General features: G+C 43.3%; 1 protein-coding gene across 1 annotated transcript in view; it reads right to left on the reverse strand.

The window, feature by feature from the left end:
* Nucleotides 1–407: 407 nt before the first annotated feature.
* Nucleotides 408–17,233, reverse strand: part of gcn1 (GCN1 activator of EIF2AK4) — a 29,244-nt gene continuing 12,418 nt past the window's right edge. Inside the window, exons 26-57 of the mRNA XM_005940572.3 lie at nt 17,140–17,220; nt 16,831–16,974; nt 16,281–16,405; nt 15,834–16,023; nt 15,672–15,742; nt 15,328–15,493; nt 15,041–15,235; nt 14,700–14,946; nt 14,462–14,583; nt 14,252–14,366; nt 13,842–14,021; nt 11,334–11,554; nt 11,151–11,219; nt 10,841–10,979; nt 10,559–10,755; nt 10,234–10,376; nt 10,024–10,141; nt 9,708–9,923; nt 9,428–9,592; nt 9,097–9,258; nt 8,909–9,001; nt 8,674–8,817; nt 7,707–7,976; nt 7,446–7,559; nt 6,701–6,931; nt 6,411–6,604; nt 4,842–4,956; nt 4,434–4,530; nt 3,965–4,113; nt 1,917–2,027; nt 1,124–1,345; nt 408–1,034 (exon numbers count right to left, since the gene is read on the reverse strand). Of these exons, the coding sequence (XP_005940634.1) occupies nt 909–1,034; nt 1,124–1,345; nt 1,917–2,027; nt 3,965–4,113; nt 4,434–4,530; nt 4,842–4,956; nt 6,411–6,604; nt 6,701–6,931; nt 7,446–7,559; nt 7,707–7,976; nt 8,674–8,817; nt 8,909–9,001; nt 9,097–9,258; nt 9,428–9,592; nt 9,708–9,923; nt 10,024–10,141; nt 10,234–10,376; nt 10,559–10,755; nt 10,841–10,979; nt 11,151–11,219; nt 11,334–11,554; nt 13,842–14,021; nt 14,252–14,366; nt 14,462–14,583; nt 14,700–14,946; nt 15,041–15,235; nt 15,328–15,493; nt 15,672–15,742; nt 15,834–16,023; nt 16,281–16,405; nt 16,831–16,974; nt 17,140–17,220 (4,932 nt within the window). The 3' untranslated portion in view covers nt 408–908. The remainder of the gene's footprint in view (nt 1,035–1,123; nt 1,346–1,916; nt 2,028–3,964; nt 4,114–4,433; nt 4,531–4,841; nt 4,957–6,410; nt 6,605–6,700; nt 6,932–7,445; nt 7,560–7,706; nt 7,977–8,673; nt 8,818–8,908; nt 9,002–9,096; nt 9,259–9,427; nt 9,593–9,707; nt 9,924–10,023; nt 10,142–10,233; nt 10,377–10,558; nt 10,756–10,840; nt 10,980–11,150; nt 11,220–11,333; nt 11,555–13,841; nt 14,022–14,251; nt 14,367–14,461; nt 14,584–14,699; nt 14,947–15,040; nt 15,236–15,327; nt 15,494–15,671; nt 15,743–15,833; nt 16,024–16,280; nt 16,406–16,830; nt 16,975–17,139; nt 17,221–17,233) is intronic.

Consider the following 17,233-nt stretch of genomic DNA (forward strand, 5'->3'; position numbering starts at 1 on the left):
AAATGAAAGGCATAATAGTTCCCCTTCCTCCTCTTAATATACAAGTGGAAAACCAATCCTGAAACCTTTTTCTTCAGACATTTAAGGCCACTTGATAATATTTCAGATGTGAATGTACTCCTGCATCTCCTCTAGGCTCTGTGTTCCTGGTTTGGAAAACCTAGACCATGAAGGGAGACTTCAGACCAAATCACCAGAGTAGAAAAGAGAGATGAGGCCACATAGAAAGCAAGAGAGTGGCGAGGTTTTAACTGGAAGCCAAAAGCTTTTGTCTGCTGAAGCTTCAAGAGTAAAATCCAGCAATTGGTGAATCAGAGAACTTGGTGGAATTCAAGTGAGGTGTGACAAAGTCTGAGAGACGCCAACCTGAGAAAAACCAAGCATCCAATATTTAACACACTACATTATGAAATCCAGAACCTTTTATTATGTATTGCCTTTTTACAACTGCATCGCTGACATAAGAATGATTTGTGTTTTTATAAGAAGTTGCTTTCCCCAAACAACCGTCACACTCAAAGTTCAAATAAAAGGTAAAGAAAGGGGGGCTCTGTTTCATTAACAGTGGCAATAATTGAAATCATTTTGGTAAAATAAGTAGCAAAACACTGAAATATCAAAACAGATTTGGCATCGTGTCTTCTATTGTTGCTCGGTACAAGAGAACAACCTGTGCATCATATGATAAAATAAATTGGGCTTAAAGGCCGCTAAAACAAGGATTTAAAGTGGGGGGGGGGAAGAAAAAAGAAAAACGCCAAAAACAAAATTTTCTGGGGAATACAGCCAAAACACTACTCATCTCAGGCTCCCCAGTGTGTCTGAGGTTCTCATACACGGATTTGTTTAATATGCCAGTAAATCTTCTGCTGCTTTCTGCAGATCAGAGCACTTCGTTGTTTAGTCCATCATGTTAGGATTGTGTCATCGATCTCTTCATTGGAGTCTGGCTGGCTGGCGATTTTTTTCAAAGACCGGCGGTGACACTCTGACAGTAGGTCATTGCTTGCAGAGTCCAGAATGGCAGTAATAGTCTGAAATGCAGAGAGAGGAGCGTGTAAAAATGTTTTGCTCTACAGATTACATCTGTGTGCAGATTACAGTAGGGAGTTGATAGTCGCACCTGCATGGTTTCCTCCCCCTGACGAAGCCGTAGCAGGTTGACGATTGTGTGTTCGCTCTGGGCCCGGACGCTCGTGTTCTTGTCCTTGGTGTTGTCCAGCAGAGTTTTCAGCAGAGGTTTGATGAGATTCACGTCCACGGAGGGCAGTGATGGTTCTTTGAATACCCACCACAGCACCCGCTCTGACACCAGTCTGACATCACTAGACTGGTTCTGAAGACACTGCAGGGTCACGCAGACAACAGATATAATGGCACAATACACACTGTTCAAAGAGGTACTCAAAGGAATCATCTTCTTATAAATACACAGGCTTCACAGCAAACACCTGATCAGACTGATATCAGCTTTCATGCTGTGCTTTTAGTGTGGAAATGTACACACTAATCACTCACACACAAAAACAAATGTTTTCTACACTCCTCATTTACAGATGCTGAATATCCTGTTGAGCACACTGCTTAGTTTCTTCCTGGCCCTCAGTACTGTGCAGGTACTTTCTCTTAGTGCTCAGTTTTCTACCTAAAGACTAAGAAGAGCTGTGAGCCTAAATAAAACAATGAGCGTGAGCTATAAAACCAAAAAAGATAATACTACAGCATAACTCTACTACAAGCAACTATGTTTGTATTACACATAATTTTACTGTGAGAAGTATTAATTTAAACAGCTACACCTTTTTTCCAACATTACAGTGGGCACGAGCCCATTTTTGGCAACTTGACTGCTCCCACTTCCTCACCTGTACAAATATAGAAATGGGAAGTGGACAGGGTTTGATTCTCTGCTTTACCTTAACAAATTGTGTAATCATCTGCTGGGAAACACCACTGCTCCCCTCTGTTCTCAAATGATGCTTCATCAGGTATCCCATACCTCTGATCCCACTGGTAGCAATGGGAATCTGGAAGAGGAACAAAATGCCACGCATGAGGACAAAAAGACTCTAAGATAAGGCTAGAAGATCGATCAGTGCAGCTGAAATTGCTACAAGGATGACTGACAAGCTGATAAGACAGAGTAACATATTATATGAACAAAGAAACTTAACAAGTAAATTCAATTAAAAAGATATGAAAGATAAAATGAAAATGCAAATAATTACATTAGGAATACATCAATGAGATTAAGAACACACACAAAAAAAAGATAATCGCACGGTGCATTAAAAGGACAAAACATCAAAATATACAATATTGAAAATAGACCAATCAATAATGGATTGGATTTATATAGCGCTTTTCAAGGCACCCAAAGCGCTTTACAATACCACTATTCATTCACTCTCACATTCACACACTGGTGGAGGCAGCTACAGTTGTAGCCACAGCTGCCCTGGGGCAGACTGACAGAATCGAGGCTGCCATATCGCGCCATCGGCCCCTCAGGCCAACACCAGTAGGCGGAAGGGTAAAGTGTCTTGCCCAAAGACAAAACGACCAGGACAGAGAGGAGGGGATCGAACCGGCGACCTTCCGGTTACAGATGCGCTTCCCAACCCCCTGAGCCATGGTCGCCCCCTCAACAGTAATGAGACAATCTAGAGCAATAGATTGTAAGGTTGTTAGAGCGAGACAATGCTGTGTTTGCAGCCAGTCCTAAGTACTCTGTATCCATTTGCATATCAGTCATGATGAAAATGACTGTGTGGCTCATTGCTATGCAGTAGCACTGATTGTTACATAACTGTACAGTTTACGAGGTTGGGGAACCTACAGTCAGCTGAAACTGGATGTGATGAAATATTTTTCCCGCTGAAAATGCTGTATCCAGATGAAGTGACTAACTTTCACTTACTTTTGGTGCTTCGCTATTTGATAGCCTGCAACCAAATATTGATATTTTTTATTAAAACAACAGGTGCTCTCCACTAATCTGACTAACCACAGACACCATCTCATAAATGGAAATAAAACTATGATCACGAAGAAGAAACACATAGGTTTAAAATAGTGTCATGCACAGGAAAATAAATCAGTGAGCTCATTAATTCAAGTGGAACATTATTAAAATGTAATAATAACAGCAGGTCCATAGTGCTTCACACACTGGGGTTGCACTGGGAAGCACACCCGGTGTCAAAATCTGCCAAATCAAATGACCCCTTGCTACTAAGGGAGCCAAAAGTAGCTTCTATAAAAAGTTAGTAGTCAAACACACACTGACACCACCACAGTGCAGCAAACAGATACCAAATTCCTCCTCTTTGAGTGTGCGGGGATATTTTTTTCCTTCTTATGTTACTTAATATCTGGATGTACAGAGTATCACAGAATCACTGTATTATGATGGATGGTAATAGTGAATGAACCGGTTCATATACAGTGCTTTTCTACTCTACTCCAGCACTCAGTGTTTTATACAAAAGTATTTCTATACTGAAGGCATGCATGACAACGGTTATACAGGGCCGCTGAACAGTGACAATGACATGAATGTGAAAACACCTATGGAGGATTCCTGTGGCTCGACCTTCATCAAAACATGAAATACTTTGGAGGAAAGGGGTCCAACTCTTCAGAGTTCAAACCTGGAGAATCAGAGTGGAGGAGCACTGAAGCTGTACTGGTGACACCTTACTGCGAGGCATTACGGTGATTTTTCCATTACCGCCTGTCACATCTCAGTTGTTTAATCCTTATAGTAAAAGAGTACATTGGTTTATTAACAGTGGTTTGAAATATATTTTTTGATCTGGTGTTTTTCAGAAGTGACTGTGTTACCTTGATGTTTCCAAGAGACATTACCACAACAAAATCACAACACACTTCCCAAAATGGCAACTATTTCTACTGTTTTCCAATCTCCCTATGGGTATCTATGAGTAAACTCTCTGCTCACCCTATCAGCAGTGGCATTGGCCAAGATGGTCTCTGTCACAGTGTCACAGTACTCGTTCCCACACAGCTTCCCGGGAGCAGATTTGACGGCGATGGCCAGGGCCAAGCTGCGACCGTGACGCACCATCCAGTCCACACCAGACACGTCGGCTAAAGAGAGGCAAGACCGTTCATGAGCTCGTGGCATCACTGCTCGGCTAACGCACAAAATAATGCAGCACACAGCAGCAGACAATAACAAGCTGAAGCTTTTTTTGATGCAGATACACTGGACAAACATACATTAAATGTTTTTATAAAAGGATTTTTTAAATTTCAAATTTCTTAGTGCTATAATTATTTCACTCTATAACTCACAATGAGCAGGAAAAAGGACATCTGATGATGGTCACAATGACAAAGCAACACTACACACACTTACAATGAGATCCTGAGAGAGGTGTAAAATAACTTTGCACACAAATACCAACCTAAGACATGCTGAAGTAACACACTCTTCAGCTCCTCCTCTGACAGGAAGGCACACAGCTCACCAACACAGCCGGCTGAGGCCATACGAGTTGCATCCTGCAAGTGCACACACAGACACACACACACACCAATAAGACAGCCAGACAGAGACAGGTTGTGTGTCATTTATTCTCAAACTGACACGAAGACTAAAACCACCTTTTTAGAAAACCACATCCTCTTTGTCTGACTTCCGTTTTTCTACTGAGATCACAGAGGAAACTCTACTTGTGAATAACTCTGAAATCTGCTTATACACGTACTTCACTGCTAATTACTTTATGTATCCAGTAGCTACTGCAGGTTCTGGGTTGGAAAAAAGGGTTGCAACACATTCAAAAGAAGTCTTTGAGGGCTGCTCGTCATACCTCGTCATGTCCCAACATGCCTAGCAATGTGGTGGTGATGTTTTTGCGGATGGCTGGGTCCACCTTTGATCCGGCCCCCTGGATGACAAACCTTAAGGCCTGGAGCATAGTCTCCCTGTGAACACAAACAGGAGAATTAAACTAAAAGACAAAAGCAAATATTTGTTATTTCATGTAAAAACATGTAAGCAGATATTGTATTTTGGATATAAACACACAGCACAAACTACAGTTTTTGCTAATTATATGTTAAAACTCAACTTCCCAGAAATATGATAGAAGATTTGTAGTAAATTTGTCAGTGCTTTCTGGTGGACAAAGGATGTAATGAGGAACTATTTTTTTTAAAGATAAATCCAAACACATTTGCATTTCTGTACTCTGGCTCTCCTTCCATCGTACACTTTTTAGAGTTAAGCTGGTGTCAGGCTGCACTATCAGCTTCTAGTTAATAATATTTTGGGAGAAATGTCTCAGACTTTAATACTGACTCCAAACCAAGCAGCAACTAGAAAACTAAAGCCAGCAGAGGCCAGCCGATAAAGGATTTGTTTTTGGACCGACACCAATATTTGATGATTTAAGAAAAAAATAAAAAGATCCCAAATTCTAAATTATTGGCTGATATTATTACTGCTTATGCTTCTTAAGCAGATTTTCCTAACATCTGATATGTGTACTTATTAATTGCGCTCTGCTCGACACTGCTCAGATCAGATGGTTGTCGCATTTCTTGCAAACAGTGACGTTACAGAGTGCCCTCTGATGGACAAACTGTGCAATGTCAGCACCCATAACACAACTGAAGAGTGTTTCTCCAGCCTCTTCTTTACTATTTAATTTTTATCAGTGAGGAGATCGGTAGAGTGGCAAATAGCTGGTCACTAATTTAAGCCTACCGATAAATTAAATAAATGCTCTTTATGTTCCTTATTAGAGCCAAAAAGTTACAAAACCCAAACGCTGTTGTGTCTACTTTATAGAAGTTAATGTTGAGGATACAACAAGCCTCCACCAGGTTTAAAAAAATAAAAAAAAAAATAAAAAAAATCATTCTTTCAATGACACGTGTGCCAATATAAAGAGCTGTACTGGCAGCTGGTGTGCCCAATTTATGACTTCTCCATATTTTTTGTACTCATGGTGCCTTTGGGAGTCTTCATGATGAAATTAAATGACAAATAAAATGACTTTATGGGTGATTCAGTCCATCCTGAAGTTTGTGCTCTGAAGGTTTGGTTCTGGTGTTTGGCAGCAATTAGCATGTAAATGCTTTCTCAGCATATTCTATTGTCTAAATGATTATTCCAAAATAGAGGAGTGAACTGCCCTCTTTAATATACAGGCTATGCTTCATACACACATTTTCAGACTAATGGCTCCCAGTCTGTGCTTGTAACATTAAGACAAAGCAGCATCTTTAATCAGATGATACATTTCAACTTCTCTATTTGTGGAGATAAAATGATTTAAAATATTAACATCACAGGCTCACACATTTTGAAAATTCTGTTGGGGATGTTTATTGTTGCTGATTCTGTACTGAACAATACCAGACTGCACACAAACCTGACTCCAGAGTCCTCGGCATTGCGAATTGCAGAGAGTTGCTCAGTGAAGAGTGGATCGACCTTGGCGTGGATGGAAACCAGCTGACCCAGAGCCTCTGCCGCCCTCAGTCTTACAGCACGGCTTGAATCCTGCAGGGCTTTCAGGAAGGTGGTCTGGAGCTGAGGCAGGAAGGGCTTCAGGGCTATGCCCACCTGGAGGAGGAAGGCAGTGCAGAGGTTAGAGCCTTCTGACAGAAACTTTGACCAGCTTTGGAGAGGTACGGTTGGCCATTTTGTCTTCCACCAGACCTTTGCCAGCAGCAGGGTGAGAGTCTCTAATAGAGCAGTCTTCACAGTCCAGGCAAAGCGGTCTCCTAAGATACGAATAAGAGGTCCAGTGATGTTGACTACAGACGGCCGCAGAGCCTCGGGAGACGTCAGTTTGATGACCCCTCCTAATGCTTTAGCCGCCTCTTCTTTCTGTTCAGGGGTGCCAGTGAGGACACCTTCTCTCAGGACTGGCAGGATACAGGTCACACCCTATGTAAGCATCGAGATAAAAATATTAACTGAACAGAGCTGAAAGAAACCAACATTTCCCAATTAATGTTTAATTGGTGGCATATTGAAATTGCTTTTTTGTTCCCTGAACAGTCAAGAATCCACAGATAATATACATACACAATGATATACCGGTAAACACCTTTTGAAAGCTGGATCCAGTGGACATGTGGTACTTTGCTTTTTTGAAGAACTAAACAACATTAAACTCAGATTGGTACTGAAAGTGTGTAAGCCAGGTTAAAACACACTTGGCCCATTGCAGTGCCCGCTCTTATTGAGCAAATCAATAGAAAGACCTCCACGTGAATGATCACTATTAATGAGTTTCTAATTATGTGGACACAGTTCATGTCACAAATGTGCCCACTCAAAGCTCTGCTCACTTGACAGAACAAGAACTCAATAGGATGAATGAGCTGCTGTAGAATGACATCACCATGCTGTAATAATGTAGCAATAGTGTTTATTGTGTCAGGCGCTGCCCTCTTACCTTCTTGGGCAGACAGAAACCAGGAAGGTGCTGACCCTTCACGTCTCCGGCTACTGATCTAATGTCTCGATGCAGATCGTCGATTAGAGCCAGCTGACTGCTTGCATCCAGTTTCTAAAGAACACATCAAAGCCACAGTGAGTTTGCATTTCACCTTTGATTTAAAAACAATCAAAAGGTCCACTGTTTTATTTACTACCATATTTTGTACTAGACTATGAAAGCTCATGCAAATGGAAAGAAATTTTTATAGGAACACACCTTGGTGATGGAGTTGATGGTGTCCCAACTCTGAGACAAAACCTCTGGGTTGGAATCGTTAAGAAGGCGGATGAGGCCTGACAGCAGCGTGCGTGTGTGGGCACTGTAGTCCAGTCGGGTGCGAGCAAAGTAGGCATTGAGGATGGTGACGGCAGCCTGTCTGAGGCCAGGATCGGTGCCCCGTGTGGCCTCCAGAAGGTCTTCTATGATGATCCGCTGGCCCACTTCATCCTCCACAGAAAGGATCACCGTCTGACAGCTGCACAATTCCTGGTGCAAAGGTAACAACATCCAGTCATATCATTCAGAAAGGCAGTTTAAAATATGCAGTGTTCACAGTAAAATAACCACTAAAAAGTCAGAGTTAATAGAAGCAACACCATGACATTTTAATGGAGCTCACTTCTCGCATAGATCTGAAAAGTATTTTAGGGTTTAAATGCGTTGTAAATATTTACACCACAAAACTGCAGCTCTTTCTAAATCACTGCCAATACCTTTGTGTACAAAATGTTTTGAAATAAATTAAAAAGGTTTTAAAACACAGGGAGACCGCAGACTGGATAGTAACTGATTTAACCTGGTGATGGTCAAAGCTGTGCTTTAAAAAGGGGAAAAAAATAATCTGAGCCTAGAGGGGAGACATGGTGTTCTGGTACGTCTGCAGCTGCATTTTGAATGACAATAAGAGGAAATCAAAGTAGGACATATGGCCTGTTTAGCAGATAAGAAGGATTTTAATTCTCCAGTTGATTTAAAATAGAAGAAGCTACTGAGCAGAACGGGGCAACAGCAGTAGTGCTGGAGTATTGTCTCAGAATACTACAAAGTTAACATATACAGGAGTGGTACCGTATTAAAAAACAAACAAGCAAATAAGAAAAATCTGACTAAAGGACGTTAAAAAAATCCTCAAACACAACAGAATCAGTAGGGAAGCTTTATATTTGGAGATTGCTGGTTGTACCTGTGCTTCGTCCTCTGTTCCCAGTTTTCCTTTGAGGGAAGAGAGCAGGGCAGGGAGGATGACCCCTAGATGACGTGTCAGAGCATCTCCAGCCACAGCAGACAGGAAGGCCAGTACTCGGGTGTTTACAGGAGGAGCAGTCAGCTAGCAGAAGCACAGAGAACACTGGATTATAGTCACACAACATAAAAATGACATAAAGGCCTTAAAAAGGAAATCACGTGTGATGCTTTACCTTTGGAACCAAGTAAGGCAGCACAGAACGACTCTTTACTGCCATGACTTGCTTCAGGCCATCCAAAGCAAACTCAGCCGTTTCCTCATCATCCTGCAAAAACATGTTCGGTATGAGATATAGACTAGACTGCAAAGCTTCTTAAATCCTACAGATTTCATATTACATTTTCCCCCTCACTCCCTCACCAGCTGTTTGAGCAGGGTAGGCAGGATGTCATCCAGCGCCTGGTGACCGATGGTTGCATGGAGCTGCTCAAAGGTTTTGGCCGCAGCCTCTCGGACCTCCTCCAGAGGGTCACACAGAGCCTTCCTCACTGTAGGGACGAGTGACTCAGAGAAAACAAGCACCTGCAACACAAGCGTCATCAGATTTAAGGTTTTAAGTTTACTAGAATTTTCAGCTTAAGCTAAAACAGGCCCCACTGCTTGATTCAGAACCGTTTTTAATAAATAAAATCATTCTAAAAGTTCCAATTCAATCCCACGAGCTATAATAATTACAAACAGTGTGACTCACAGCGTCTTTACTGGTGGACTTCATGATTTCACTGAGGCCGATGCAGACACCTTGCCTCTCATCGCTCTTGTCAGAGCGCAGGCCCTCCTCCAGGATGGGAATGATCTCCGGGAGAATCTTCTCTCCAAGTTTCCTCACCAGATCACCCAGCGTCCGAGCAGCGATCTAAAACCGTGCAGACAAATGACGTTAACAAAAAGCTCTGTATGACTACTTTCACGTCAAGAGCCAAAAGAAACACCAGAGATCATGAAAAGAGTTAAAGAAAAACAAGCATTACTGTTCTTTTGTCAGGACACGTAGAAGCCAGGAAGCCCAGCAAGAGTGTGAAGAGGGTTGGGAGGATTTCTCTCAAAGTTCTGGGGGTGTTGGACACCACGATCTTCCACACGTGGAGAGAAGCTTGTCGAACCACGAGCTGGGTGTCTGAACGGCCCATGTAGAGGCCTGAGAGGACGCGGTTACGACGCTCAGCTCCCAGAGCACTAATGATAGCCTGAGAGGGGTAAAGGTCAAAGATCAGCAAACAAAATTCAACCAATATCAGTTAATAGAAAATGAACTGCTGAGAAAAAAAAAAATGTACATATTCATACTTTATTGGATGCAGCAGTTCCAAAGTTGTCGTCCTCTGACGCCGTCTCTGTGGTCATCTTTCCGGTTACTCCAGAGATATGGAACAGCAGGTCGCCAAGCAGCTGCACAGAGCTGAATCTATAAACCAACAAGGGCACGAGTCAGCAGGTCAGTAGCTCTACGAGTGACATTTATTGAACTGCCAACATGTTACCGTGCATTTATCTGACCTGATTCTCCACAGGTCATCAAACAGTCCTTGTTCCAGCTCAGGAAGCAGCAGTGCGATGGCGGTCTCAGCGTACATGCTGATGATTCTCTGGCCGGCTCGCAGTGCCGTGTCTCGCACGTACTCGTTCTCATCAGCCAGCGCCTGGTGGACGAGAGAGAGCATGAGGCTGCAGTGAAACATGTACGTGAACACGATAGCAAAGACAGTTTTTGACTGTGTAACTGAAAATAGCTATACAAAAAAAGAAACACTTTTATATTATTATTCATTGTGATTTTAAAATGTTTTACTCTTAGCAGTAAGTAGCTCTTAGTAACCAGTACCTTGAGAATGCAAGGGATGATGGGACCAACATAGGGAGTAAATTTATCTCCAAAAGTGAGCGGCAGGTAGATGAACATCATGATGTAGCCATCTCTGACGTGGGAAGCAATGTCCACCTTGCTGGCAGTTTGCACTACGTCTGGCATTAGCTTGTCCAGCTTCTCTACTCCCAGTCCAGCCATGACCTCAGCCAGACCTGAAAAAGACCGTCACACAAACCACTGAGCTCTTGGCTTTGAGCACAAATCAGAAACACGAGGACAGAGTAGAGAAGAACCCACCTTGTGCAGCTCCTGAGCGGTCCACAGAGCTCTGCTCAGAGGCCAGCGTCTCCATGAGCCACGGCAGCAGGTCGTCAAAGCAGGACTCACCCATCCCCTTAACCATGGCACCCAGGGCTTTAGCTGATACTGTACGAACCTGAAGGGGGAAAGAGAAGGAAACATGATAAAAGATGAAAGGAAGAAATGAGAGGAGATTAAATGAAGTTAAAAAAAACAAAACAAAACAAAAAAAAAAAAAACACGGAGTGAACTGCTGCTTCATCGTCAGCTACACACATACAGGATTATTTAAGAATACTAAACACACCTCAGGCACTGGGTCCAACAAGGAGGCCTTCAGTCCAGGAATAACACTGGGTAGGTATGGTGACAGATCCTGTAAGGAGCAGAAGAAAACAAAAACAAAGCAAACAAATCATTAAGAAAAAGCTTTGGAAAACACTAGTTTTACTGAATGGACTACTCTGATATTTCGCTTATCCCCGTGTACCTTCTGGTCAGTGAGCGAGTACATGTTTCCAATGATCTGAGCAGCCATCTTGCGAGTGTCAGTGGAGCGATCCTGGAAGGCTCTCTGGACGATGGGCATGATGAGGGCAAGAGAGGGGGCGTCGATGAAGTGCACAAACTTGGTGTCCAGCAGCGTCTGCAGGCACGTCTGGGTTTTCCTGGACGGGTCGGTGAGAGCATCCAATAGGATGGGGGTGATAGCTGGAAGAGAAAAACAAACTTAGCTGTTAGCATTACTGTACCTACCACTGGTATAATACCAGTAGATTACAGATGGTCGCCCTCCCTAATCCTGGTTCTGCAGGGGGTTTCTTCCTGTTTACATGGATTTTTTCCTTCCCACTGTCGCCAAAGTGCTTGCTCATACGGGGTCGTATCATCATCATCATCGTTTATTTATATAGCACGGCTGACCAAAGTGCTGAACAATAGAAATATAATAGATTCCATAAGAATAATAAATACGATAAAATAATAAACATAGCAAAAACAATAAAATAAGTAAATTAAAGTCAGTCAACCACTGAGTCAAAATATGCAGGTGCCAGACCATTTAAAGATTTAAAAACCAATAAAAGAACTTTAAAATGAATCCTAAATTCAATTGGAAGCCAGTGCAGGGAGGCCAGAACCGGAGTAATGTGCTCAAATTTCCTTTTACCAGATAAAAACCGTGCCGCAGCATTCTGTACTAGTTGCAGGCGTGTCAGAGTGCCCAGTCCAACCCCTATTAAAAGGGAGTTGCAATAATCCAAGCGTGAGGTTATAAAAGCGTGGATAACAGTCTCCAAGTCACACCTTGAAAGAAAAGGTTTAACCTTCGACAGACGCCTGAGTTGATAGAATGACGATTTCACCACCCCATTCACGTGGCCATCAAAGGTAAGTGCAGAGTCGATTTTTAACCCAAGATTGGTAATCGAGCTCTTCAGGTGAGGGGTCAGAGCAGCAAGGTCAACATCAGGGATATCAGAGGAACGATTCGGGCCAAACAGAATTGCTTCCATTTTACGTTCATTAAAATTTAAAACGTTTTGTGCCATCCATGACTTAACATCACTATAGCAATCAAGCAGGAGTCTAATTGGGGAGCTATCAGAATGACTGAAAGGAAAATAAAGCTGGCAATCATCAGCATATAGATGAAATGAAACTTTGTGTTTACGAAAGATCGCACCCAGCGGCAGGAGATACAATGTAAACAGTAATGGCCCAAGAATAGATCCCTGTGGTACACCCCATGGCAGAGGGGCCACAGAGGACAATGAGGAGCCCAACTTAACACAGAAGCTCCTGTTTGACAGATATGATTTTATCCACAGGAGTGCCAAGCCAGAAATGCCCACACAATGCTGTAATCGAGAGATCAGCAGGTCGTGATCCACTGTGTCAAATGCAGCAGTCATATCTAGTAGCATAAGCACTACATGTTTACCACAGCCCGTCGCTACCAGAATATCGTTCATAACCTTTATGAGAGCTGTCTCTGTGCTATGAAACTGCTTAAAGCCGGACTGAAAACTTCAAACATTTGAGAGTTGTTTAGATAATCCATCAGCTGAGTGTGAACAACCTTTTCCAAGATCTTACTCAGAAAAGGAAGTTTAGAGATGGGTCTAAAATTTGACATTACTGAAATATCTGAGCCTGGCTTCTTAAGTAAGGGGTGAATAACTGCATGCTTAAGGTCGTATGATTGTTGGATTTTTCTCTGTATGTATTATTGTAGGGTCTACCTTACAAAATAAAGCACCTTGAGGCGACTGTTGTTGTGATGTGGCGCTGTATAAATAAAACTGAATTAAATTAATATGGAACTCGTCATATCATAAGGTGTTGTACTAGATGTACTAGACATTGTTGAGATGATTTGTTCCAGTCACTCAGAACAAAACAAACCTTTTTGGCTAAATATTTTAGAGTGAGCCAATCATGGTTATTTACATTCTGTTTTTATTGTTAGACTGTATTTGGTGCAGCCCCTCAGATGATTTTTTTCTACTTGCAAACTGCAGATTTTAACAGGTGGGTGGGCTTCAGTGCTCTGAGATTATTATCACGCAAAGAGTTCAAAAGGACTGTCTGAAGCTGAGCTTTTCATGCTTTGGGCTGAAGTTTTGGCTCACGGAGATTAGCTGTACACTGACCTCATTTGAAACTTTGAGCATGTTAAAGCTTAGCATTCACTGTTGGAAAGTATACATGACAAAATAAGGGAAAGTGCAATATTTCCACTCTAAAAAGTGTATTCAAATTTAGGAATGCACTCCTGTGTTAAAAAAAGGATTAAACTCATTGCAGCAGAATATAGCTTTCATTTTATTTGCTCTTCATCGACACTACCTGAAACAGTAGCTTCTGAATGAAGACAAAGGAAATATTCAGATTTTCTGTTTCTTAATCCTCTTTGGGTCCATATTTTATGACTGCCTATGAGCAACAAGCCTTCTGCATTGGCAGCTGTGCCTCAAGACACTGATTCACTTACCCAGGATCTCTGGGTTGCGGATGACTGAGCCAATTTGTCGGAGGGCCTGCTGGCCGGCCTTCTGCACCTTCACATGGGAGTCAGTCAGCACCTCCGTCAGCTTGGGCACAATGCTGGGCAGGCAGGAGGACAGCTGCTTGGGTGCACAGTAAGCCATGGCACCCAATAACTCCACAGAACCTGCAGGAACAAGAGGGGTGAGCGACGGGATTGGAGTAGTCATCTGACTGAGACTGATTATTACCCATTTATGAACTCTTCAGTGCTGCTACAACAGCTGAAAACCACACGTGTAACTACGGTTCTCTAGTTACATGTGTGTGTGTGCTAAAAAAAACTAGAGCCCATTCTAAATACATCACTATATTCAAGACCTGCTGTGACACCCTTTGACTGAAGATGCGCTTTACCTGCTTTCGTCCTCCAAGACTCCTCCTCCAGGGCCACCAGCAGGGAGGGCAGGACCAGCTTCACCCCATGGGCACTCAGGTTCCTCATCACAGCCTTGGCACAGTCATCTGCAGCCTGGGAGGACAAGCGGGAGGGGTGGTAAAATGTCCCACTTGAGGAAAAGTCTCCAACAACTAATATTTAGACAACAACACGACCTGCCTGCTCACCTCTCTAACATACTGGTTCCCGTCTCCAAAACAGAGCAGGAGGTGTGGCAGCACATGGACCACGTAGGGCTCAAACAGTTTTCCCAACATATTACACAGCATCTCAAAGGCAAACAGCGCCCCTGCAACAAACCAAAAATAAACCGGATACTCTGAGCTGTGCTAATAATGGTGGCATCTGGTATAAAGAGGATGAATCAAAACCAGACAGTTCAATGACTCGTGAATTCTTGCTGACCTTCCCTGCGTCTGAAGTTTTTCTTATCCTGGATGGCCTCAGTAAGTGTGGTCATGATGTCCTGCTGTTTAAGCGCCAGGATCCCGAGTCCTTTGACCAGTCCAGCTAGCCCGTACGCTGCACCCTTCCTCTCTGCGTATTTGTCGCTCTCAAGCAGCAGCTGAAGCAGGTTTTTAACAATCCCTGCAGCATCCTCTTTGATGGCGGGGACCAAAGGAGGCAAACAGCTGGCAACAGACTCCTGGACCTGGTGAAGGACGACATACCACACAAGATGACGTTGTGAAAATCGGAGTAGTACAGGTTGAGTGGGTAGAAAAGGAGCCAAAGTAGGCCTTTACCTGCTGTGATGGTGTAGAGAGTGCGGTAATAAGCTTGGCCACAATGGGTTTGACTTTGGGGTCGTTTTTGTCCAAATGTTTGGCCAAGGAGCCCATGAGAATAACCACGCTCTGACGCACAGAGTCGTAGCTGGCATCCTGCGGGGCATTCTTCAAGAACTCCTCAAACACTGGCAGCAGGGAGCTCACGTTATCCTGACACATAAGGAAGGCGCATGAGATGCCGAGGAATACAGAAATCATAGCTGTCTGAAAACAACGTCTGGAAAAATAGAACTGAGCGTTACCTTGCCGTGTGTGTTGAGCGCTGAAAGGGCGGCGTCCAGCATGCAGCGCCGCACATCAGTGTGACGATCGTTCAGAGCATCGGGAACGAAGAAAAGGAAGAGAGGGGTGACCTGAGATTCATCCAGGTACTGAGAGAGCTTGTTCAGAGCCAGAGCAATGCCACACCTGGGAATAAAAAACATAATCAGTGCACAAGAACAACACTGCATTCAACCACAGTCTTTAGGAACACTTCTTAAGTCCTGATGTTTTCCCATCATTTACATTTGGGTAATACAGAACTGTGTGGCACTCAGAGCTTTTTTTTCTTTCCTTAAATTCCATCAGACCCAGATTTAATTACCTGGCCTCCCACTGGTCAGGTGGGGCTTCAGAGATGACTCTGCCCAGTGCATCCAGCACAGGTGGTGGTCTCTTTAGAAGGAAAAAAAGAGAAGAAAGAACCGATCAAAACAAACTTACATTGTTACAGCAATAAAAATCTATGGGTGGGACATGTTCTTACATAAAGTTTTTGATGGTAGAGCTCAGTGAGCTGGCAGAGCACCGTGGCAGACTGGTCTCTGTACTGGGACACGGCACTCGACAGAGCGTCAGCTGCTGCAGAGCGGATGGCTTCCTCGTGGTGAGTGACGTCCCCGATCAGCAGTGAGCAGATCTCAGGGACCAACTCCAGACCCAGAGACTCCCAGAGCCTGAGCAGGAGCAACAAACAGGGGAACTGGCCAATTTACAACATTGTTTCTTCACAGCACAAATCAAACATTTTCATCATGTTTTGACTCGAATATAAAAACCAGAATGGTTAAAATGTAAATTATCAAACAATGTTATTGCAGACATGCAACATGGGACTGAATGAAACATGAACGAACAAACAGGCTGAAGAACAAAAGTCAAACATTTTCAGTCAGTGACTGTTTGCAGGAAGTTAGGAACAGGTGTTACATACTTTTCAGCCAAGGCTTGACCTTCCTCCTCAACATCGAATCTGGCAACCCAAAGCCTGCGCAGCAAACTCATCCCGCTGGCGTCTGTGCTGTCTGTAGGCAGGGCAAACTCCATCTCCAACAGCCCCTGAAAACAAACAGGACGAACCGTTAATCAAACGTTGAAACTTAAAATGTTGATTTTCTTAAAAAAACGTATGTTTGTTTCACATTTTAATTTGCTAAAATGCTTCAAAAAAAGTTATGACGAGGCACTGAAAGACTGAAAAACATCTGGCGGAATCTCTTAAAACCAGGTTAATTACATGAGTGTGTAAAAAAGAGCAACCCAGAGAGGCCAAAGCTTTCAGGAATACAGCTGAACAATTAAATTAACTTCATTAATTTATTAAAAGACTAAGTTAATTCAGAGAAATCTGTGGCAGTCAGGGACAAAGGCTCTGAACTGTTCTGTAATGGAAACACTTCTAAAAACCACGGCCAGTGAAATGCAAGACAGAGAGACACAGAGACACTTCAGCAAATATCAAAATGAAGTGATCCCAGGCTCACCCTGAGGGCGGCATCACGGACTGAGAAGCAGGGTGAAAGCAGGGCGTTGAGTAAGACATCGATCTCTGGCTGCTCTGCTACAGTGCAGCCCTCTTCTCCTCCAGCACTGGCACACAGAGCCGTCAGGCACTGAGACGCCAACACCTGAAACACAAAGTGTGCAAAGTGTCACATTGTGGAGCTACGCAATAATTCTGGAGCAGAGTAAAACAAGACCTAAAAGGTAACATTCAAAATGACTTGATGTCCCACTGAAGCATTAGAAAGGGTCCAAATGTTTGGATACACAAACTAAACTCTGGCATTTACCTGGAGCCTCGGCGCTGCGGTGGAAATGACTCTGGTCAGTAGCAACAACATGCTGACACGTGGAAGCAGCTCTGGGCCGTTCTATGACAAGAAA

The sequence above is a fragment of the Haplochromis burtoni genome, unplaced genomic scaffold (assembly GCF_018398535.1).
Source record: "Haplochromis burtoni strain Fernald_Lab_line unplaced genomic scaffold, NCSU_Asbu1 Contig_293, whole genome shotgun sequence".
Lineage (NCBI taxonomy): Eukaryota > Metazoa > Chordata > Actinopteri > Cichliformes > Cichlidae > Haplochromis > Haplochromis burtoni.